The 24,458-nt window shown below is 22.9% G+C and overlaps 3 protein-coding genes across 4 annotated transcripts in view; 2 read left to right on the top strand and 1 right to left on the bottom strand.

The window, feature by feature from the left end:
* LOC122504040 overlaps window positions 1-24,458 on the top strand; it is a 62,493-nt gene that overhangs the window by 8,973 nt on the left and 29,062 nt on the right. The gene's annotated exons all lie outside the window — the stretch shown is intronic.
* Window positions 24-12,116, bottom strand: LOC122504038 (putative phospholipase B-like lamina ancestor). Of its 2 annotated transcripts, none has more exons than XM_043614917.1 (8): window positions 11,930-12,116; window positions 5,161-5,412; window positions 3,564-3,710; window positions 2,800-3,046; window positions 2,364-2,617; window positions 1,850-2,087; window positions 1,165-1,461; window positions 24-984 (listed from the first exon to the last, which is right to left on the bottom strand). In XM_043614917.1, the coding sequence occupies exons 2-8, from the start codon at window positions 5,268-5,270 to the stop codon at window positions 613-615; spliced, it is 1,665 nt and encodes a 554-aa protein (XP_043470852.1). In that variant the 5' UTR covers window positions 5,271-5,412; window positions 11,930-12,116; the 3' UTR covers window positions 24-612. The 2 variants fall into 2 exon arrangements, with proteins under 2 accessions (XP_043470852.1, XP_043470853.1); XM_043614918.1 differs by lacking the exon at window positions 11,930-12,116 and adding an exon at window positions 8,095-8,250.
* On the top strand, window positions 20,010-24,202 carry LOC122504037 (tyramine beta-hydroxylase). Its single transcript, XM_043614916.1, has 10 exons — window positions 20,010-20,216; window positions 20,718-20,871; window positions 20,990-21,136; window positions 21,291-21,538; window positions 21,648-21,801; window positions 22,070-22,333; window positions 22,534-22,764; window positions 23,021-23,149; window positions 23,718-23,892; window positions 24,010-24,202. The coding sequence occupies exons 1-10, from the start codon at window positions 20,071-20,073 to the stop codon at window positions 24,147-24,149; spliced, it is 1,788 nt and encodes a 595-aa protein (XP_043470851.1). The 5' UTR covers window positions 20,010-20,070; the 3' UTR covers window positions 24,150-24,202.

The following is a 24,458-nucleotide window of genomic DNA, read 5'->3' as shown; positions in this document are numbered from 1 at the left end:
AGGATAAATAAATTAATAATATATTTCATAAACAATTTATTTTTATTTTTTTTTTGTATAAAATTTTACCACAGGTGGCTAACATATGAGCCAGCTTACAATAAAAGTAATAATATCTGCATCTAAAATGAAGTTTGAAAACTACATTTAAAAGAGTATCTAAAACATTTTGAAAATCTAATTTGACAAGAACGAAGTTTAAAAAAACTGGAATTCAATTTATATTATAAATTGAAACAACAAATGCTAAAATACATTCTTAACCTCAAATATCGAGATTCATAAAAAAAATATTAAAAGATCATTTTAACTATCTCGTTAACTTTGTGTCATAAAATTTGGTCCCATTTTAAAATTTGATTTCTGTATTTAAAAATATAAAATTTCACTTATTGCACATGAGACATGAAAGATAAAAAAAATTGTAAAAAACATTTTAAACTCGCCAATTTTTTTTTACTAAGAATTCCAAAACGAATTCAGTGTCACTATAATTTTTCAATTATTAATTGAAATAAAACACTTGACGGTTTAATTTTGAAAGTTGTTTTGTAAAATTGTTTGGACCTTTTTTTAAAATTGTATAATTATAAATTAAAAATTGATAAAAGTTCAGATCCAAACCCATTTTGGGGAGACACTATCGAATTTAAAAATATTTGGTTGTCCAACGTGAGAAATATTTGGAAATGAATTAGACCAATTAAAGGCCTGATTAGAATTTAGAAAGGCGGGTCCTGATGTCGCTTCGAATGCATCAAGACCATCGAAATCGGATAAGAAAATTTTTGAATCAATTACACCCACTGGTCTCGATGGTGTATCAAGATCGCCTCTATATGAAATTAATTGTTGCTGCTCGAGATTCCAGTTACATTTTAAATCTTCGTTTTCGTTTGTAATTAAATCAACCTCGTGTCTACATCCTCGCATGAAACTTCTCACATCTTCAACAGTTGTCATATTTTTTTCAAATTTCTCCACCTGTAAAATTTTTTAAATCACACTTTGTTTATTTAATAACATTATAAATATGCCCAATCTAATGCATGTTAGTAGTTAAGGAAGGGTTAATTTTTAGAAGACAAATCGTAATTTGGTCTGAGTTACTATGAAAACACGACCAGAAGAAAGGAGCAGTAAAAATGGATCAAGAAAAATTACCTCAGCGGCACGTAAAACGGCTTCTTCTAATTGAAAATTTGCATAATCTTTTATCTCTTGTATTATTGGTACACCAGTGCAAACTAAAAATCCTGTTTCCATAAATTTTTTTGTATAGTCAATTGATTCAGTGATACCGGGAATTTGTTCAAATAATCTGACATTATTTTTTTCTGGCTCAAATATTACCCATTGACGATTAGCTGTACCACTGTTTTTTAGTGTCATGATATTTGACCAATTGTCACTGTTTGTTGAGAGAAAATTAGCTGCCATTATTGTTGCTGGTGACATAACCTAAATTAACAAAAAAAATTGTTCATCTCAAAATTTATTGTCACTTTTAATTAATTCACGGAAAATATTTTTTAAAATTCAGAATACTAAGTTCCCCTTTATAACCCAACGGTGAATAAAGTGTCTATTATTGCCCTAGGGCAATAAAGTACTTTAATGGCCTATTTTTTTAAATTTATAATACTAAGTTCCCCCTTATAATACAGCTGGTCAATAAAGTGCCCATTATTGTCCAAGGCCAATAAAGTACTTCATTGATCGCTCGGAGGTCAATAAAGTACTTATTATTACCCTAGGGCAATAATGGACAGTTTATTGACCAGCTGTGTTATATGGAGAAGCATTTTTTTTAATTGTAACGAAAGTTACTTAAATATTTCAAACCTACGTGTTCTTTTGTACTAAGACGATTCCATAATTTATGATTGCTAATTGTTAATGGCGTTCCAGCTACTATTAATTCCCTCTCCTTTCCACTGACAAAATAACTTTCGTCTTGCGATGACAGTGCACCCGGATAAGATGTCATTACGACCGAACGTCCTGGGACTAATTCCGCACCTTTTTTTGATGACACGTGATAAGCGAATTTATATCGTTTGATTAGCCTCAGCATTTTTGTATAACTGTTTCAAAAAAAGATAATGATATTAATTTTTTATTTTATAAATATTTTCTGCTCTTAAAGTTTCATTATTTATATTTTTTATTCTATTATTTTATTTCTATATTGAACTGTTTTCCTGTATTAAAACACCAGGACCAGTATTACCAACATTAGAATTAAACAAACTTTTAAATTATTTCCTTTAAATTCTTGTGCGGCATGTAAAGTAAACAATTATTCAGTTAGTAAATAGTAATTTCTTTTGACCATATTTTAATAAATTAAAAATACTTACGGTGCGCCAGTATTGTGTACCAATGCAATGAGTGGCTCAAAATGTTCGCGTTGCAATGCTTTCAAAAAAATCATTCCATGTGAACCAGATAAATTTTCAGATCCATTATGAGCCCTCTCTAAATCCGGTAAATCAGAAGCCATTGCCATCCAGAGAAAATCCTCTGACACTATTTCCACTGATTGATGAATTTTATTAACAGCCAATTTAAAACCAACTTCCAAGCCTTTCAATTGGCGATAGAATAAATTTACCTGAAAAATTAATTTCCTCTTGTTAATTTATTCTAAATAATTGCTCATTGATACTAGGAAATTGATTGTTTTATCGAAACAAGTAAATCGAGTTTTTATTAATAGAAATTTTCGAAATTTCATCATTTTGTTTTTGTACACTATGAGTAGGGGATAAAAAAAATATAAATCGTTTTATTTACCAGATGCCAATATGGATCTTCATCTTTTAAAAGTTGAGCATTTTCAACCGCTTTTTCGCTGTTTTCGCGCAGATATTTGCGCATTTTCATACAAAGCGCAGATCTTGGTGCGCAAGCCGCTCGCACAGTATTAAACCAATGTTGATAGATTAATTGCCACGTTAAGCTTCCCTCTAAACAACCTGCTGCATAAGCTTGAACTTCGTCTGGATAATCTTTCGATGTTTCTATTTCCAAAATGGACCACCTTGAAAAAAATTATTAATTTTAGAAAAATATAATTAAGTTCTTGACTGCAGTCAAATATTATTTAAATAATTACTCATATTTCAATTATTTAATTAACATTATTAATTTTTTCAGTTAATAATTAATTATTTCATTAAAATTGATAATTGTTTAACTAAAATTATTAATAAATTTTTTAACCGTAATTAGAACTCGATTATTTAAGTAAAATCAATATTTTAATTACGTAATTAAAAGTAGAAAATGATTAAATATTCGATTCACATCAACTATCTATTCAATTAGATTTAATTAAAATGAATCAATCAATTAATTGTTAATTATATTTACTTATTTAAAAATTAAAGATTTAAAATTAATTAATAATTAACTATTTATTTGCAGTTGGTAATTAAATAATTATTAACTATTCAATTATAGTTTATTAATAATTTATTATTCAATTGAAGTTAATCTGCAATTTAATGTCTGTAAAATTAATTGAAATCCAAACATAATTAAATGCTTTTTTTTACCCGTTTTCCGGTATTGCAGATTTGTAATAAGCCCTAGCAGCACCCATTGGTATTGTTGATAAATCATTCCCTTGTCCCCAGAATTCAAATTGGTGAACGTTCTGTCTCCAAAAAGCAGTAGCCGCGTACGTTCCATCGTGTTCAACACTATTTTAAACCATTTATTACAATTAGTTTTAAAACCTAATAAGACAATTGACATTAATTTAAAAATATACAATAGTTAATTTAAATATTTTTTAACGAAGGTTAAAATATAAATAAATATACTATAATTAATTAAATATAATTATATTTAATATGTTAAATGAGATACTTTAATGCTAACTAAATGGATAAATTAAAAATACTAAACCAACACCGATTAAAAGTTAATCAATGATTAAATCCTTAACCGACCAATCATGAGCAGTTAAAATTGACATTAATCATTGATTTACTTTTAATCGAAGTTGGTGAAACTGGCCCTTAGTGATATATAAATGATTTTCTGAAAAAAAGATATACTTTTTATTTATAAATTTTAGATCAGTTATTTATACAAATGATTTAAAAAAAAATGCTTTACTTAATTATAGTTTGGAATTAAAGAATATGTCATATTCAATTACACAAAGAAAGTGTGAACACAATTTTAATCAAACCATATAAACTATATTATTTTATATGACAAGGCGGCACGTGGTAGAAATTTACAGCCTTATCAATCAGACTAATCATGTCTCGTCGAGACGAACTTAAATCATATAAACTTATCATGCAGTATTCTGATTCCAAACTGTCCCTAACCTCGGTCATCAACCCAATATAATTTTTCCATAATTATCTCCACACTTTTCCATATAACTAAATTAATATTTAAAAAATTTTTTAAATCTTCTCGACAAGTACAGAATTTACCTATTTTATATTAGAATAGTCTTAAATAGAAAATTCCCCTGAAAATATTCAGGAATAATTTTTTAAAAATTTATTATTTGTCGTAAGTGATATTGAAATAAAATTAAAAGTTTAAAAAATGGAAGGTAGAAATTAACCACGACGGGATTTGAACGCTGTTAGTATTACCGAATAGTAGGGCGAACCTTTAGACTTATTGTCTTTGTTGGTACTAAAACAGCAATTTGTCTATATACGAAAGTAAAACAAAATTTTGATCAAAAGAGACGAAAAAAAAAAAAAAAAAAAATTCTTTTTCGATTCTTTTTGTATGAAACTCCCAACATTTGTATGTAAAAGAATAAAATTAGTAATTTGAAAAAAAGAGAAAAAATTAACAGACGGTAAAGAGATAAGAGGGCCAATATCATTTTCTTTCGGCAAGACGATACTTTTGGGAACGTGAAACTGCAAGATGGGCGGTCTTGACTGTCTGGGTAATATGAAACCATTATAATCTCTCTCTATACACGTGCCATGTTTATTAAACATTCTTGTATAAATCTCTTTAAACAGGTCTAAAATGAATAATTAGAAAATTTTTGTTATACATCACAATCAAAAGTTGAGCTATAGTAAAAAATTTTGAAATTATAGAATTTTTTAATTTTATTTTTAAAAGGACATTTTTTTTTTTTTTGAAATACATAAAACTTACTGTCCAAATTCGCCGAAAATAATGGCACCGATGCCCAAAATGGCAACGCCAATGAGAAGATAGGTGGAGATGCGGGTCTGCAGCCACGAGGCGCCTACGACCTTTAGCATGGCTCATCGGTAAGCTATACACCTTGGTTTCCAAAAAGAAAGACACTTTCGCGTTCTCAACCCATCGATTACAGGCACCCTACACTCAGTCTGCGGCCTCTTCTGACCAGAAGTGCCCTCTCACACAGTAGTCTTACGTTCTCTGAAAAAGAAAGAAAGAAAAATTAAATTTTTTAGTAGAATTTTATCTGAAAAAATATTTATTCTATAGGTAGTTAGCAAGAAAGTGCAGAGCGGCGCTCGTGATCGTCTTTCTCGCAAGCTGTAAATTAAATCGCAGGCTTCGCACTTATCTACTAAAACCTATTATTTAATACTTTCTTTTGTTATATTACTATTTGGTTATTTTTTTAGATTCTTTTTAAATCTCTTTAAATCTTTAAATAGAAATCATTCTACAGGCGCTAAATATTTTTTCTCCCGCAAGTGGTAAAACAAAAGGAATAAAAATTCGATTCTTCACAAAAAATTTCACTATAAAGATGTCGCTTTTTAGTAATTTCTCCCGCAAGCAGTGATTTAAAATTCTAAAAATATTTGTATTACAATAAAATATTTTTAAAATAACTCTTTAGCTTTTTTAAATAATTTTTTTCAATTTTATATTTTAATAATAAAAAATAATTTTTCTTGTTCATTAAAAACGTGGAATAGAATTCACTTGGTGTGAATTATTGTTTGATTAGACAAAATTGATCGTTTGTTGATTCGTCTGGATTTTTTCCTCAATTCACGTCACATTTCGCAGGCTCGTGAAAATTGATCCTCAATCTGCTTACACTTAATAACCAACATATACATATGTATATAAAGACGAGACGACTCTAAATCGGTACACTTAGAAATTCTGCAAAGTTATTTATTTTTTTTCTCTTTCTTCAAATTCTACAGATACAAAAATCTTTTAAAAAAAACTTTTTTTCAAGTTAAGCAAAATAAAAAATTAATACATTTAAAGTAGAAAATTTGATTTAGAGATAAAAAATTAATTATCAAAAAAATTTGTTAAGAATAAATTAACTATTTGAACATAAAAAGTTATTTAGTATAAAAAAATTTTATGGTTATAAAAGTAATTTTTTTTTGATAAACAATAATTGTTATGTAAAAAATTGTTTATTAGTAAAAAACATTTTTATTATTGACTATAATTATTTTTTACTAAAAGGAAATTTTTAAATAAATGAAATAATTTTTTTTTAAGTCAAAAACTTAGATGAAAAATATTTTTTCATATGTGAGTGAACATTTTTACATTATCCAAGATAATTATACGTCCCTGTATGTTTACATAGTTTTTCCAGTTGTTTAGGTTTTTTTTAAAGTAGCAAAAATTTTTTTAATCATCTTTTCTCTTGTTAATAAACGACGTATAGATAATTGAAATTTCAAGGTGAAGACTGTATAAAGAATAAAACGAGGTGATACGTATGAATATTACGCGCGACAGACTGGCGTCTAAAGTAAACTAGTCTAGATTTATTAGCCAATGAGCAAACTCTAATTATTTTGAAAAATTATCACTTATATTAATATTGTCTTTATTTTCTTCTTCTTCTTCTCTCTCTCTTTCTTTTTGTTCAATTTATGATGCAATCTAAGTGTACGTTTACTGCCAATTATTATATAATTGATACACGATGAGTAAAAAAATAAAATGGAAGAATAAATATACTATAATCGATTGCAAGTGATTTTTTTTCAATTCAAATTCAATTTTTTTCAATAAAAAATGTGCCAACAATGTGAGAAGAAGGGAAGTGACGCGCGCTATCCCCACTCTTTTATTAGGAGCGTAAAAATTGAGGGTTTCCAAATTATTTTGGGTGAGAAAAATAATTTTTTTTTTCATACTTGCGATTAATAAATTATTATTTTTTAATTAAATTATCAAATTATTACAATATTACACTAATATTAAAATTATTTTATTTTGTATTAATATATTATTATAATTATAATATTATTTATATTATATCTAAAAATATAAACTTAATAAAAAACATAGTAAATAGTTAAAAAATAAATTATTTCAACTAAAACATTATTTAAAATTAAATTTTTAAAAATTGACAAATTAAAAACTATCATTAAAAGAAAGAGTATAAAAGTTTTAAAACTCTAGGAAATTATTTTTTTAAAATGTAATTTATTCTTATTTATCCCATCTCTTTTTTTACACTTGTGCCAAATTATATAGAAAATATTTTTTTTTCTTTTTTATTAATAGAATTTTATACAAAGAAACGGTTCTTTGCTTAAAAGATTTGTTTCTTCAAGGTCTTGAATAATGAAAAAACAATTGTATTTTACTTTTTGTGTGACATAAGAATAAACGAATAATAAATTAATTTACAAATTCAAAAAATTTTGGTAGAAAATAGAATTTATGCTGAAAAAATTTTCTTTTAGTAGTTAATATTATTATTTATATACTTATAAACTTATTATTAATATTATTTTTATTATTATTATTATTATTATTATTATTAATATTATTTTTATTATTTCTTATATAATTAAATTCTGATGAAAAATGAGGTCTTGGATTTTTTAAATAAATTTATTATCTTTGTTACTGCTGCAGTTATATTCAAAATAAGTAAAAATTATTTCCTTTCAATATAAACAGACAAAAATATCAAACAAATAATATAAATTATAATTGTTATCAAATAATTCTTTTAATTAAATAAAGATAAAAAAAAAAGTATTAGAAATAGTTGATAAATATTTATACTTCTTTGAAAAAAACATTTCTGAAGAAAAAATATACATATTTAGTAAATTTATAAGAAGAATTATTATTATTAATATGACTCACAAGAATTTTATTTGTAATATATTGGAAAATCCGTTCTTTTTGATGCGATTTTTTCGCGTGTCACTGTACTTTGAGATTGTTTCATCGCCGTTGGAAAGACGGATACTGAGCCAAATAATTGTCAATATTGACAATATATAGCTGTATATTAGCGATAAAAGTGTTATACTTGCGTTTAGATAGAAAGTGACGTCAATAATAACGTTTCTTAGGACATTTTTCTTTGAGAGCAAGAAGGGGGAGGGGGAAGGGGGAGAAGATTGCAGCAACTTTGCACGTCAACTTAAAAAATAAACAATATAATTTATATATTTTTAAGTTTAATGTATTTTATATTTTTACAATTTATTTAATAGACAATATTTTATAAAAACAAATGAAATTTATTATACTATTAACACATTTTTTCTAAGGATATCAAATTGAGACAAAAAACGAATCAAAAGGGTTGCGAAGCAACGTTTTGATTCGTTTTTTGTCTCAATTTGATATCCTTAAAAAAACTGAATTTATAAATTAATACTATAATTACAATACCAATTATTACTTTTATTTTTTATCATTACTTTTAATATTTTTTGTTAGCATTATTATTATTTTATTTACCATATTTTTTTAACTGTATTATTTTTTATTAATTTTAATATTCAGTTACAAAAATAACAAAAATAAAACGTTTTTTTAAATAAATTTTTTAAACGCTTTTAAAAACGTTTTTATTATTATTATTACTATTATTGTCAAAAATATAAATAACAGTGTAGTGAATCGCCATATTTTTTGGCAAAAGTGCAAATAAGATTACACATTATTTTAACTATAAATGACACAAATTCTAAAAATAAATTGTTAACTTGTACGTATATAATAATTCCTGGTAATTTAAACTTACATATCAATTTATATTACATGGAAGATATGAATCAATTTTGTTGACACTTTATCTCAGATAACTATGTTTTTTCAATGGTCATTGTGTTTGCAAAATTAGAAAAATTAGAACATTTCTTTATTACAATATGCGTCTTTGTGTGCGTGATGTGTTTATTTCTTTTCGCGATATGATGCAATTTTTATTTTAATATTTTATATTATTATTTTATTTATTTTATAAATATTTTTTTAGGAAAAGTATATAATTAACCCCAATTACTGCCGAGAAGTACGTTTCATTTAAATAATAAATTTTAAGAAATATGATTCTATTAGAATTTTTTTAGATTTCAGACACTAAAATAAGATATGTACTATTTCTGTTTTTTTGAGAATTTTTACTACTTTAAATTCGCTAATACTAGAAATCAAAAAACTATTCTCAAAAATTGTAATAAAATTTTTTAAAACGATTCAATTATTTTCAAAAAATATTCGAAATTCAATTATTATCAATATCGAACATTTTAATAAAATTTCGCAAAAGAAATCAATTATTTAAACAAAAAATTAATAAAATTGATTCAAAATTCAATTATTTTCATAAAAAATAACATTTCAACAGGAATTGAATTTATTTAGAATTGCATTTTCAAAAAAATTTCCGAAAAATCCAATTATTTAACAAAATTTTTATACAATTCTTTACAATAATTCAATTACTTTCACTAATATAGTAACATTTTACATGTAAATTAAATTTTTTAAGAAAATTATTGAAAAAATTCTAAGCAAGAATTTAATTATTTTCATAAATAATAAAACTCATCGAAGAATTTCAATTATTTTAAATACTATTTTTAATTAATTAATCAAAAAATTCAATATTTAAAAATAACGTTTTTCACAAAAATTCAATTATTTAAAATAAAATTTTCATAATATTTATTATATTTCGAAAAAATTAATTATTTAAAACAATGTTTATAAAATTCTTATGAAGAATTCAATTATATTTTCAAAAATAACCAAAATTTTCAAAGAAATTCAATTCTTTTTAAATATTTTAGTAAAATGTTTCGCAAGAATTCAAATATGTTTATAAGTAATAAAATTCTTCTCAGGAATTCAATTATTTTTATAAATTTTAATAAAAATCATTGCAAAATTTCAATTATTTTCAAAAATTTTTCTCACTTTAATGGTTTTCAATATTCTACTATTTTAATAAAATTTCCCAAAAGAATTCAATTATTAAAAAAAAATTTTTATAAAATTCTACACAAACATTCAATTATTTTAAAAAATGAGAAAATTTTCCACAGAAATTCAATTCTTTTTAAACATTTTAATAAAATGTTTCGCAATAATTCAATTATTTTCATAAATAATAATATTCTTCTCAGGAATTCAATTATTTTTAAAATTTTAATAAAATTCTTTGCAACTATTCAATTATTTTCATAAATAATTAAATTCATCGCAGAATTTCAATTATTTTTAATACAATTTTACTGGCTAAAAAAATGTAATTATTCTTAAAAATTTAATTTCAATTCCTCGAAAAAATCAATTATTTTCAAGTATTTTAATAAAATTGTTTAAAAGAAATCAATTATTTAAAATACAATTAATTTACATACAATTAAATATTAAATAATTAAATTGTTCTCTTAGATTTTAATAAAATTCTTCCCAAGAATTCAATTATTTACATAAATAATTCTTGGAAAGAATTCAATTATGTCAAGAAATAACAAAATTGTACCCGAAAATTTAATTATTTTGTTTAATAATTATTTTGAAATAAAAAGATCTAAATATTTAATAATATTAATATTATTATACTATTTTAATAATAATATTAATAATAATAATAATAATTTGTAAATAATATAAAAAATATTAGTTTTCTTAAAGAGTTTTCTTTTTTTTAGTTTTGATTTTTTATTTGATTTTGATTTTTTTTATTAAAATAATAGATCACTTTCCCATTATAAAATAAATATTTACATGAATCAAATAATATTTTATTTAAATCAAATAAAAACTATTGAAATCAACTTTCTATACAATATGCATTGTATGTGTACACGAGCGGATGAAAAGAATGCGTCAAAAATGATAAGTTTTCAGTGCGTCAGAAAATCTATGAACACATCATAAAAACGTGAATAAATTTAAAAAAAACTGTTAAATAATTACAGTAAATTTTACCATATTTTTATGCGATATTTATAAATAAACATTTATATTGTTTACTGAATATAATAAATTTTATTATAATGAAATATATTATGTACAATGTATTAATATATTTATTTATATTTACAATATAAACTATTAAAAATTGTATTAAAATAATTAATTATTTATATTTTTTATATAAATATATATTTATATAGTTTATTGTGTATAATAAATTTTATTATAATGAAATATGTTATGTACAATACATTAATATATTTACATTTACAATATAAATTATTAAAAGTTATATTAAAATAATTAATTATTTATATTATATTTTTATAACAATTTAAAATCTTAATGTTTATTGCAATTAGTACACAAATTAGAAAAAATGAAACTCAAAATTCAATATATTATATATTTGTATTTACAATATAAATTATTAAAAATTATATAAAAATAATTTATTATTTATATTATATTTTTTGTATAATAATTTTAAATATTGTTTATTACAATTAGTAATAAATTACACAAATATAAAAGAAATGAAACTCAAAATTCAAAAATTAAGAAAGGGTCATTTTTCTAAAATCATTGTCCTGTGAAAATTTTTTTTCAAATATGGCGGTTGACGGTACATGTGGAAAGTGTGTGATATAGCGGGCTATACGGAAATTTACTTATATTTAATATTATAAAGCTGTCAGAATATTAACATTTCATGTGGTATATTAATTGCACGTGGTTTTATTTTTAAATTACTAACCTGAAATACAATCACTTGCACACTTTTCACAGTGCTCGAAAATTGATTCTTCATCGATATTTAAGAGATTACATTCCTTATTGCTTTTTTTTTGGTTATTTTCCCCTGGTTTTTTGGTCGCAAAACTTTTATCAACGACAAGCACTTGGACCAGTTACTCCGACACTGAAGTCCAAAGCGTTTCGAATTGCCTTATTCCTTATGCCCCACACCACAGTCACTGAAAATAATGTGTTACCAAGCACATACATACACACAGACACACACACATTTGAATCAACAGACACATTTACCCCCACCATTTTTTCTGCCACGTTGCTTTAATATATTCCTTTTTTCCCCCACTCTTCTTTGAATATATTTTCACTTTAACGCTTATCCCACTCTCCCCTCCCCCACCTCTTTTACTCTTCTTTCAAATCTCGACATTTTTTTTTGTGAATTGTTTTTTCGGAGACAGAAATTCCCCCCTCTCTCTTTTTTCGTCTGTGACCCTCCCCCACCCAAAAAAAAAAATAATATTAATTTTTCGCTTTTGAAAAAATATAAATTTGGAAAATAAAATCTTAAAAACTGTCTAGAATATTAATTTAGAAATTTTATTATTTATTAATAGTTATTTTATTGCTATTAAATTTAAAAAATAATTTTATTAATATCCAATTTTTTATAATTTTTTAATTTTAAATTATTTTCATACAACGGAAAAAATTTTATCTGGAACAGCGATAAGTTTCTCTAAAATGGCGAAAGTCTTAACTAAAACAAATTAAAAATTTGACTAATCTAGTGAAATTTATAGCTGTTCCAAATGAATTTTTTTCTGTGTTTATTATTATTGTACTTATTTTTTTTTTTTAAATTTTTTATTGTAGTTTTTCTTGCTTTTTATGCCGATTATGAAGAATATTTCAAAGTTTTCGTATATCCTTTTTTTTATTTTTTTTTTATTTTAATGAGAAAATTTTTACTACACGTGGCGTGAAATAAAAAAATATTGCACACTATACATATTTTTCATGGCACGTGCGTTTAATACACATATAGTGATTAAGTTATCTTTTTATGTAAGTTTAAGAAAAAAATGCATGACGTACAAAAAAGGATAGGCAAATTTTTTCTTTTTTGAAAAAAACGTCTTACATGGTTAGAGAACATGTTCTTTTACTTAAAAATTATTAGAAATATTTAAAGCACTCCCAAGAAAGGTACCTAAGAAGTAAACAAATTTTAGGTTATGTTTGTGTTGGATTTATCTTGATTAAAAATTCCTTTATAATTATTTAAATTTGAAATAAATTTTTATTGAATATTTCGGATGCAATGAAGATTTGAACATCAAAAATTTGTAATAGTAATTGATTCTTTTTCTGTATATTATTCTAAAAATTAGAAACATAACCTATAAAGGGTTGCCGCAAAAATTTAAGTTTGTTATTCCTTGACTTTTCCCTGATTTTCAGACAAAATTTTGACTTTTTCCCTGACCCTAAAGAATATTCTGATTCACTCTAAAAATTATTAGATACCCAAAAAAATGTTCTATATTAAGTTAATCTATTTACGAATTTTTTAAATTATTCGAAAATATCAAGAACTTAATTTTTAAATAAATATTCAAGTATTATTATTTTTCCCTAAGAATTAAGATTTTCAAAAATTCAATTATTTAAATAAAAACATGAATAATTTATTGAATAATTGAATGTTTCTTAAAATTTAATTCTTATACATAATTTTATCAACAAATTTTTAAGTAATTGAATTCTTTAGGCGAATTTTAATAAAATTTTTAAGAATATTACAATTTTCGAGAAATTTGATTAAAATTGTAGTAAAAATAATTGAAATTCTGAAATGAGTTTTATTATTTATGAATTTAATTAAAGAATAAAATAAAATAAAATATATAAAGTATATAAATAATATAAAATTAAAAAATTTACTAACAATGGACTTTTTTCGAAAAAATTTATTGTAATTCTATTTTTAATAATTGAATTCCTGTGAAATTTTTATTATTTTAGAGAATAATTGAATATTCGTGTAGAATTTTATCAAAATTTCTATTTAATAATTAGTTTTTTTGGGAAATTTTATTAAAATAGGATAAAAAATTGAAAATCATTGAATTTAGAAAAATTTTTGAAAATAATTGAAATTTTGCCATGACTTTTATTAAAATTCTTGAAAATAATAATTGAATTCTTGTGATGAATACTATTATTGTTTATGAAAATAATTGAATTTTGCAATGAATTTTATAAAAATTCCTCAAAAGAATTGAATTTTGTTATTCATCTATATAAATATAATTGAAATGTTGATGAAATTTTTTTTTTATTTTTTGAAAATAATTGAATTTATGCAAAGAATTTTATTAATTTCGAAGATAATTGAATTCTTGTGATGAATATTGTTATTTATAAAAATAATTGAATTTTGCAATGTTGGATTAATCGATCAAAAATAGTCATCGCTATATTGAATTTTTGATATATATATTTCTTATAGTTTATGAAAAAAAAAGTTCTGGATTTTTTTTTATTAATTTGTAGATCATATAATAAACTAAGTGTATTTGATAAAGAATATATAACCAATAATTCTTTCGCGCATCTAATTTGTAATATAAGCAAAAAAATATACGTGTTTAATATACTTGATAACTAAAAGAATGCAAGATGATTAAGAAGTTCCATTAGCCCCAATTGAGCCTCATTAAAGTTCAAGCTTCTCGACTTTCAAACCGCAGTCATTGATCTTATTCATCTCGAAAATACGTTGTTAATGTTTCTAAATTACTTTTTTTTTTAATGTATTACATTTATTTAAATTTATTATTTATTACTGCAATTTTACCGTAACAATCCACTTTAAGACTACGGCAATAGTACCTTAATATTGTAGCGTTATATTATTTACTAATCTAATCAAATTTTAATCGATTCATATTTCCTTCGATCCAATTTTTAATAATTTAAAAAAATTTTTTTTTTATTTTATTATTTGCATGATTAACAATTTGAAACTTTGTCAAATTTTATTGATTATTGAAATAAATTTCATATTCAGAATTTGATTTTTTTTTACTTTTAAAGATTATTTTAATATTAAAGTGATATTAAGGCGTTATTAAAGTAATATTAAAGTAGCAATGAATTAGAATTAAATTAATATTAAGGAAATAATAAAATTTAATACTAATTAAATTATTATTAAGGAAATATTAAAGTAATATTAAAATCATATTAAATTAATGTCAAAGTAATGTTAAAGTTATGTTAAAGTAATATCAAAATCATATTAAATTAATATTAAAATCATATTAAATTAAAGTCAAAGTAATATTAAAGTAATATTAAAATAATTTTAACATAATATTATCCAATTTGAAAACTACTTTAGTTTTACAATAAACTAATTTTTCGTTATCCTGGTGAGATAATATATTAATAAATATTTTTTTAAAAAACAGTATCGCACTTTAAAAATTTAAATCAACCGAATTTTAAAATTAATCGAACAATAATTTCTACGCCAATGAATTAAAATCCCTTCTCTACACATTGAAAAATGGGACTCACCGACATGACATGACCTATCCCTGATCAGAAGGAAAGGACTCCCCGTGAGAGCGACACACCTGTCAAGTTTCACACGAAGACGTTTTTATTGTACGGTTATTAGATATAGAGAGATATATATATATATATATATATATACACAGGCAATGTCTCCTCCTTTTGTAAATCTAAGACAAAAGTGAAATTTCATGAAGACAAATCCATTGAAATATATATGAGACTCTTTTATTGTATACAATATATATTTATAAAAGAGAACAATGAACTTTTAGGTTCTTCGTAAATCTCCTCCTTCTATACTCAAAATACTTTTATTATATATACTAATAGAAATTACTAAACTCCTCATTTTGAAGTAAAAAACATTTTTTAATTTTATTTTTCAAATTCGAAAAGAAATATTTTTTTCTTGTTGCTACCAAGTAATGGTGCATTTTTCCTGCTTATTATTATTATTATTATTATTATTTTAAAAATTTGAAGAAAATCTTAACATACAATTAAAACTATAAGGAATCAAAATCCGTTGAGAAAATTTATGAGCGACAATTATTTTAAAAGTTATAAAAATTATATTGCTCAGAGATGTGATTTTGATGCTTTTCAAAATTATAACATTATTTTCAATTATGAAATGAACTTTATAAATAATTATCGCTCATAAATTTTCTCAACGATTTTGATTTCTTATAATTTTAATAATTGTATATGTTGAGATTTTTTTTTCAAATTTTTAAAAGGCGCAGAATATTAAAAAAAATTATTTGTTTATAAACAATTTATTAAATAATTATTAAAAAATAAACTGTTTAAAAATTTTCTAATTCTAAATTTAAGTATATGTTATCCCCATTAAATTCCCGCTTCGTTCATTTAAATCGGTTTATTCATTTAAGAAAAATAACATTTTGTTTAAAAAGTTGAAAAAAATTCATTTTACAATAAATTTTATAAAAAAAAAATTTTTGTAGATTCATTCCTAAGGCCAAATAGAAAAACGTTTTTTCATTTCTACTACGCGGTATTAGTATAGTTGATTTTAAAAAATAGTGAAAATGGTTGCAATGGTCAGTGATAATGAATTATTAATTAATAATAATAAATAATTGATAATTTCTGTTGGTGTTGGTTTATTTATAATTAAAAAAAGGTAAGTATAGTTTTTTTATGGTTTGTTTTTAATTATTGTATTTTTAAGAAACGGTATAATTCTTAATGTTTATGTGTTTGTAAATTGTGACATGGTTAAATGGCTTCTGTAATTGATTTCTAACAGCAAGGTCAGGGGTTCGATTCTTCAAGACTCCAGATTTTTTTTTTTTCATTAACAACTTTTAAAATCATACGTTTATATTTATTATTATTATTTTTGTTATCATTATTGTTTATTATTATTATTATTATCATTATAATTAGGTATTATTATTATTATTATTATTATTATTATTATTATTATTATTATTATTATTATTATTATTATTATTATTATTATTATTATATATTATTTTATTTTTGTTATTACTATTATTTTTTTTATTATTGTTATGTTTCTATTATTTTTTTCATTGTTTTTATTTTTCCAAAATTATTTTATAAAATACAAAAAATTATAGCAATTTAATTTTTCTATAAAATTAAATTTTTTATTTGAAGAATTTTTATATCGCATAATATTAAAAATAATCAATAACGTAATATTTGGAAAATTAACGATAAAGGGGAGGTTTATAATGATCACGTTCCTCGCATTAGATGAATACCAACCGCCTCACAAATGTTGAATAAGTATTCCGGAATTTCTTCATAGACGTTTTATGAAGAACTAAGTACCTCTTGGGGAATGCAATAATTTTGTTCCACCACCGAGAAATTTCTATTTTTTTCTGTTAATTTAAAAACTTTTTTTATTCTTATTAATTATACCTTTATTTTATTAAAATATAAGTTAATAGAAATTAACATAAAAAAAAATAAAATGAATAAATATAAATTAATTTAATATTGTGGAAAATTACATAACCTCCAAATTTACCGCATAAATTCATTTATGGTGATTCTACAATATTATTTGATGTTTTTAAAAAGCGAACGTAACCTCAAAATACACGTCATTAAGGGTGATTCTACAATTCAATTAATGTTTTTAAAAAGCGAACGTAACCTCAAAATACACGTCATTAAGGGTGATTCCACAATGAAATTAATTTTTTCAAAAGGTAAATGTAACGTTAAATAAATGTCATATTTATGGTAATTCTACAATTCAATTAACGTTTTTCAGAACTTGAATGTAATACTATGGTCAAAAAACAAACAAAAAATAAATATATTATATTTTTTATAAATATTCAATATTATTTGTAAATAAAAAAATTATATTTTTTACAAATATATATTATTATTTTATCTATTATTTCATATGACAAAAGAACTTCAAAAAAATTTAATTCAATTGCAGTAAAAAAAAAAATTACGTAGAAATAAATAACCGCGAGAAAAATATACAATTCCTTAATGCAATTCGTAATTTTACGATTAACTTTGTGATTAGAAAATTACTAGTATTTAAGTAAATTACGCGAAAATAATTAATCGCCATTACACGTCTTGTGGGGAAATAAGACGTAGAATGAAGGCACAAGAAAGAAAAAAAAATGCAGAACAATATTAATGAGTCAATTTTTATGATTGACGAGATTGCACATTTTTGCACTCAGATTATTATTACATTTTTTTTCGTTTATTAAAATACTTCATTGTTTAAAATATCAAAGATTCTATCAAGTGTGCAATTTTCATATTGATTGGAAAAAACAAAAAAAAAGAAAGAATAATAATAATAAGAATAATAATAATCCTAATAATCATAATATTCATAATAATTATAATTTTTAATGCCTGTCAAGGAAAACGTTTCAATTTCATCATTAATTAACATTTTATCTTTCAATCATTGCATTCGAATAAATTATTCAATTAATATTTTACTCTTCAATTTGTTTTTTTTAATTTCATTTATAACTTATTTGCAATTATTCTTTTTCTTCTTCTTTTTGAAATTATTTATTTTTGCAGGTAAATTATTTTTTATGTCAAAATTTATGATTTTTAAATTTAGTTTTAAGTTTTTCTTAAATATTTTTTTAAATACTTTTTTTTAAATGTTCCTTTACAGTTATTTTTCAATTTATTTTTCTAATTGAGTATTTTACAACTTTACATTACTATTTAAAAGAAAAAAAAATATTTTGCTTCTTAGTCGATCCAAAGTCTGGTTTTAAAAATATTTTTCACTTAAAATTTTTAAAATATTATAAAAATTAATTATTAATTAATTGTATTTGAATATTTAAAATAATATTTAATGCTCGTGAGTAAATAAATAAATAAATTTTAATTATTAATAATAATAGTAGTTTTATTGCAATCATTTTTGTGTTTTATTATAATTGTTTAATTAAAAATATTTTATTTTTTAATTAAAAATATTTTTTTTGTTAATTAAAAATATTTTATTTGTCAATTAAAAATATTTTTTTGTTAATTAAAAATATTGCTATTGTTTTTATTACTATTTTATATTTTAATTATTGTTCTTCAGTATCGCACTATTTTTCATTATTATTATTTTTTTTTTATTGTTTTATGCTCTTTTTTTCGTTCCTCGCTCAAAATTGGAAAAATTAAAGTAAAGTCACGTTTCATTTATTTCTTTCCTGTTCCTATTTTTTTTTTCTTTCGTTCGATATAAAAATAAAAGAAAATAAAAATTCCCGAAATTGTACGAATACCTTGCAATGTCTCTCTCATGCTTTTGATGATTCTGCGCCCTTTCTTCGGCGCAAAAGCGTTCGCGCGAAATACAACATCCCCTTATAATTTTCATGCCTCAGTGAATATTATTCTCTTGGTGGATTCATTTTACTAAAAAGCGAACAATCCTCAAAATATACAAATGAAAAGTGAAAAAAAAATAAAATTCTCTTTTTTTTAATTTTTAATGAAAAACCGAGATAAAAAATAAGTGAATAAATTTAGAAAAATCAATTTTTAACAAAAAAAAAAGAGTACAAATAAACTAATAAGTAAAAAAAGTGTGTAATAAATTTATAAAGTTTATACGATAAAAATTCGAAAAATAATTAAACGTCAAAATTTATTTAAATAAAGAGATTAGGAATTAAAAATAAAAATTTTAAATAAAATTTTTAATAAAATTTTAAAATAAATAAAAATTGTTTTTTAAAAATACAGTTATTTTTATGGTGTAAAAAATTAAAATAGTATCTATTTTATTTATTTATCAATAAAGTTGATATTTCTACAAAAAAAAGTTATATATTATTGTTAAAAAAAAATTATAAAATATTTTATTTAAAAGTATATTATAAATAATTAGAAATTATATATTAAAAATAAATAGATTAAAAAAAAATTTATTGAAAAACTATTTTTAATTTTGTTGAAAAACTATTTTTAAGAGATTTGGAAAACGAAAAAAAAAAGTTGAAGAATTTCTAATAAAAAAAAGAAAGAAATAATTAATTACACAAAATGAAATTGTTGATATTTGCAATGTTTTTGAAAATTACATTATCACAAATACATAAACATCATTCGGAGGGGTTTCACGTTAATGAAAATCAAAAAAATCACGTTTATACAGTTCCCCTTGGATCTGAGGCATCCTTTCATTGGAGGTAAAACAAAAAATATTTTCCACAATAAACAAATTTTTTCATTTTACTAGAAATAAATTTTTTAATATTATATTTTTCATATTTTTTAATTTTTCATATTTTTTAGTTTTTTATATTTTTTAATTTTTTATATTTTTTAATTTTTTAACATTATTCATATTCTAATTTTAATTGATATTATTCTGTTTTTTTTATTCTTTTGAATTTTATTGTTAATATTATTAAGTAAAAATTAAAATATATTTTAAAATTTATTAAAATTAAAATAATTAAAGGCCTAATAGTTTAGATGCTATTTGACCTATTTTAACAAAAAGCAAGTATTAATATTATTATTTTTTTGTTATTATTTTTATTATTATTATTATTATTATTATTATTATTATTATTATTAGGTATTATTATTATTATCGTTATTATTTATTTTTATTTAACAAAAAAAATTGATTAAAATTTAATATTTCATATTTATTTATTTATTTATGTTATTTTTGGAAAAAGAGTCGATTTAATTGATGAAAAAATAATTGCTGAAGTTCATTATGTGGGTGAAGAAAATTCTTGGTTTGCAATTGGATTTTCAAATTATGGAGAATTAAAACCCGCTGATTATTGTATTATTTGGATGGACTGGCATCGCGATGTAAAAATTCAGGTGAATACAATTTTTATTTATCAATCGAATAAAAAAAAAATAGAAAAAAAAAATTTTAAACTCAATTTTTATTAAAATAATGTTTTATGTCATTTTAATGAAATAATAATTTTTTAAGGACGCATGGACCAATGAGGACGGTGCAATTAATTTAGACCCAAATCAGAACTGTGAAAATTTTGCCATTCATAGAAGAGGGAACATTACGAAATTTACATTTACAAGAAAATTCGATACTTGCGATAATCATGATTATATTATAGAGGTAGAAAAAAAAATTTTTTAATTTCTTTTTCGCTTTTTTAAAATACAGAAAAAATTGAAATAAAAAAATTTTTACTTATATAATTTTCAGAATTATATTTTTATATTTTAAAATAATTTTTTTAAATTCAAGAATGAAAAAAATCATTTTTTAGAGAGGTACAACCCACTTGGTATGGCTAAAGGGTCGCGGACCCCTCTCCTCATTGGCTGGCCTCACAATTAATGACGCAAAAAGTTCAGGCATGTCAAGAACTGAAATGCTAAGAAGAATTCATCCCAAACCAACTTTTCCTCGTGATACATGGAATTTTGAAATTTTAAATGATAACGTCAAAGTACCAAATTCCGAGACAACATATTGGTGTCGAGTTTATAAATTATCACCAGCTTTAAGTGAAAAGTAAACAATTTTTTTAAAATTATATATTTTAATTATATGTTTCAAAAAAAAAGAAATTATTTAGTACTTTAAAAAATTTTTGTTGGAAATGGAAAATAAATATTTGCAGACATCATATTTTACAATTTGGTCCAATGATACAAAAGGGCAATGAGCACTTGGTTCATCATATGGAAGTATTTTATTGTGCTGGACAGGCTGATATGGAAATTCCTTTATACAATGGCCCATGTGACAGTGGAGACCGTCCTCAGAAAACACAAGTATTTTTCCTTTATTTTTTGAATTTTTCGTAGAGATACTTCTCTGTATCTACGTCCCTGAAAAATTATTAAGCACATCGTCCTTAATTTTAAAAAAATAGAATTTTTCAGGGATAAATAAAATAGGATTTTTCAGGGCTTATCTATTTTTTCTGTAATTTCCCTAGAGGTGCCCATTTTTAGGTACGTCCCTGAAAAGTTTTCATTTTTGTGAAAAGGCTCAATTAGCAATTTTTTTTTTTTTTTTAAGTAAATAATTTCTCTGTAGATTTGCAAAAAAGTACTAGCTGCCTGGGCAATGGGCGCAGATGCATTTGTTTACCCCGAGGACGCTGGATTATCGATTGGCGGCGCTAATTTCAATCGTTACGTTATGCTCGAGGTTCATTATAATAATCCCGAATTACTCGAAAATACAATCGACTCATCGGGAATTCAATTTTTCCTGACAAAAACCCTGAGGAAATATGACGCAGGCGTAATGGAATTAGGTTTAGAGTATACGGACAAAATGGCCATTCCACCACAACAGGTTATTTTTTAAATTTTAATAATAGCGTTTAATTTACAAAAAAAAAACGAATTGTACAGGCAAAATAGTTCACTCGAGAAATTGTCAAAACCACAAGAAAAATTGAAAACCACTTATTTTTACGTTTGTAATTTTGAGTCAAACTTTCGAGGTGGACGATTTTTGGACTATCGTAACATAACCTTAATTTTTACTATCAGGAGGCTTTTCCACTCTCTGGACACTGTATAATGGAATGCACTGGTGTTGGTTTACCTCAAAGTGGAATAAAAATTTTCGGCTCACAATTGCACACACATTTAACGGGGACAAAAGTTGTCACTCGTCACGTACGAAATGGCGAAGAATTGCCGCTTTTAAATTACGATTATCATTATTCTACACATTTTCAGGAAATTCGTCTTTTGCCTGAACATGTCACTATTCTACCGGTAAATTTTTTTTTATTACATATTTTACAAAATTAATAAATAAAATAATAAAAAAATACAAAAATAATGAAAATAAATAATTCGGTAAGGTTAGAACGCTAAAGGGGCGTTCACAATCTGAAAGATTTAAAAGATTGTTAATTTAAAAAATGGAGTAAAAAAATGGTAAATTCTGTAGTTTTCCATTTTTTTTTTTTTATGTGTTATTTAATAAAAATATTGTGATAATATTAATGAAACCTAACCTATGTTTCAGGGAGATTCTTTAATAACTACTTGTACTTATAATACAATGACAAGGAATAACATAACTCTCGGAGGTTTTGCAATATCTGACGAAATGTGCGTTAATTACGTTCATTATTATCCGAATACTCGACTTGAGGTAGGGAAAAACTTACATAACCTCCAATTACACTTCGAATTAAAATTATTCTTTAAAAACTGTGATTCACTTTTAAAATCATATTTTAATTTTTGAAATAACATTTAACGAAGTGGCACTAAAATATTCACCTTTTCATTCCGATTTTTTAAAAATTCTTTAAGAAAGAAGTTATTTTCTAAAATTTGGATCTCACCTCGAATTTTTAATTCGCGATAAAATTCGATTTTTTGTTCAAATTCGAATTTTCTTTAACGAATAATATTTTTGAAAGTGGCACAAAAGTATTTATAATTACATTTTTCAATTTTTAATAAATTTTTCGAAAATTTTCGAATTTTGAAAAAATATAACCTCTAATTCCACTTCAAATTTTAAAATCTTAGTTTGTTTTCGAAATTAAATTTTCTTTTGCAAATAGTATTTTAAAAAGTGGCACAAAGGTATTTTTAATTTTACTTTTTCAAATTTTGATTAGAATTCTAGCAAAAATATTTTTAATAACTTTTTTTTAATTTTTGCAAAAAAATATAATGAAAAAATGAGGTAAAAATAAATTTTTCTTAAGGTTTGTAAAAGTGCCATCAGCGATGACGCATTGAGAACTTATTTTCGTTATATGCACGAATGGGAAAATCAGGGGACAAGTAATGAAAAAGGAATTTCAGAAAATTACAAGAGCATTGAATGGACTCGCGTTCGAACCGCTGCCTTGCACGATCTCTACGAAGCCGCACCTCTCGGTATATTGTTTACACTAAATTATTTTTTACAAAAATATTTCAATTTATTATTTCTAGTGTTTTTTTAAAATTTATTTTACTGATAATAAATTAAAAAGAATTTTTTTTTCTTTCAAGGCATGCAATGTAACGGTTCGGATGGATCACGATTACCTGGATTGTGGGATAATATTGGAGCGACACCAGTTCGTTTACCACTCGCACCTTCTGCACGAAATTGTCCAGAATTAGAAAATGAAAATAATTTTGAAATGTAAAATGTACAGAAAAAATCTTTGTTTAAAAAATTAAAAAAAAAAGATCTACCAAATTAAAAGTATTGTATTTAATTTCAATAGATTGTTGTTAATTAATAAAGGAAATTTGTCCCTGAACAAAAAATAAGTATCAAAATATATTTTACAGTTTTATAAATTTTTATATTTTATGTACTAAAAAAATTTTCTTTTTTTTGGCAGTACATCCTCCTTTTCGCGTAAAGCTTTCTTCTGTGATGTGCAATAACAATCTTCAATTGCAGAAAATTATAATAATAATAATATTAATACTAATAAAAATAATAATAG

This window comes from Leptopilina heterotoma, unplaced genomic scaffold, assembly GCF_015476425.1.
Source record: "Leptopilina heterotoma isolate Lh14 unplaced genomic scaffold, ASM1547642v1 Lhet_275, whole genome shotgun sequence".
Classification (NCBI taxonomy): domain Eukaryota; kingdom Metazoa; phylum Arthropoda; class Insecta; order Hymenoptera; family Figitidae; genus Leptopilina; species Leptopilina heterotoma.
The sequence above is the reverse complement of the archived record's forward strand: the minus strand, read 5'-3'. Positions and strand labels throughout refer to the sequence as shown.

Coding starts and splice junctions, on each gene's coding strand:
- LOC122504038 (XM_043614917.1), bottom strand. CDS start 5,270: ATGCTAAAGGTCGTAGGCGCCTCGTGGCTGCAGACCCGCATCTCCACC. Junction 3,711..5,160: donor ATTTTCGGCGAATTTGGACA/GTAAGTTTTATG, acceptor GGTTTAAAATAG/TGTTGAACACGATGGAACGT. Junction 2,618..2,799: donor AAGATCCATATTGGCATCTG/GTAAATAAAACG, acceptor TTAATTTTTCAG/GTAAATTTATTCTATCGCCA.
- LOC122504037 (XM_043614916.1), top strand. CDS start 20,071: ATGAAATTGTTGATATTTGCAATGTTTTTGAAAATTACATTATCACAA. Junction 21,137..21,290: donor ATCATGATTATATTATAGAG/GTAGAAAAAAAA, acceptor ATCATTTTTTAG/AGAGGTACAACCCACTTGGT. Junction 22,765..23,020: donor AACATGTCACTATTCTACCG/GTAAATTTTTTT, acceptor CCTATGTTTCAG/GGAGATTCTTTAATAACTAC.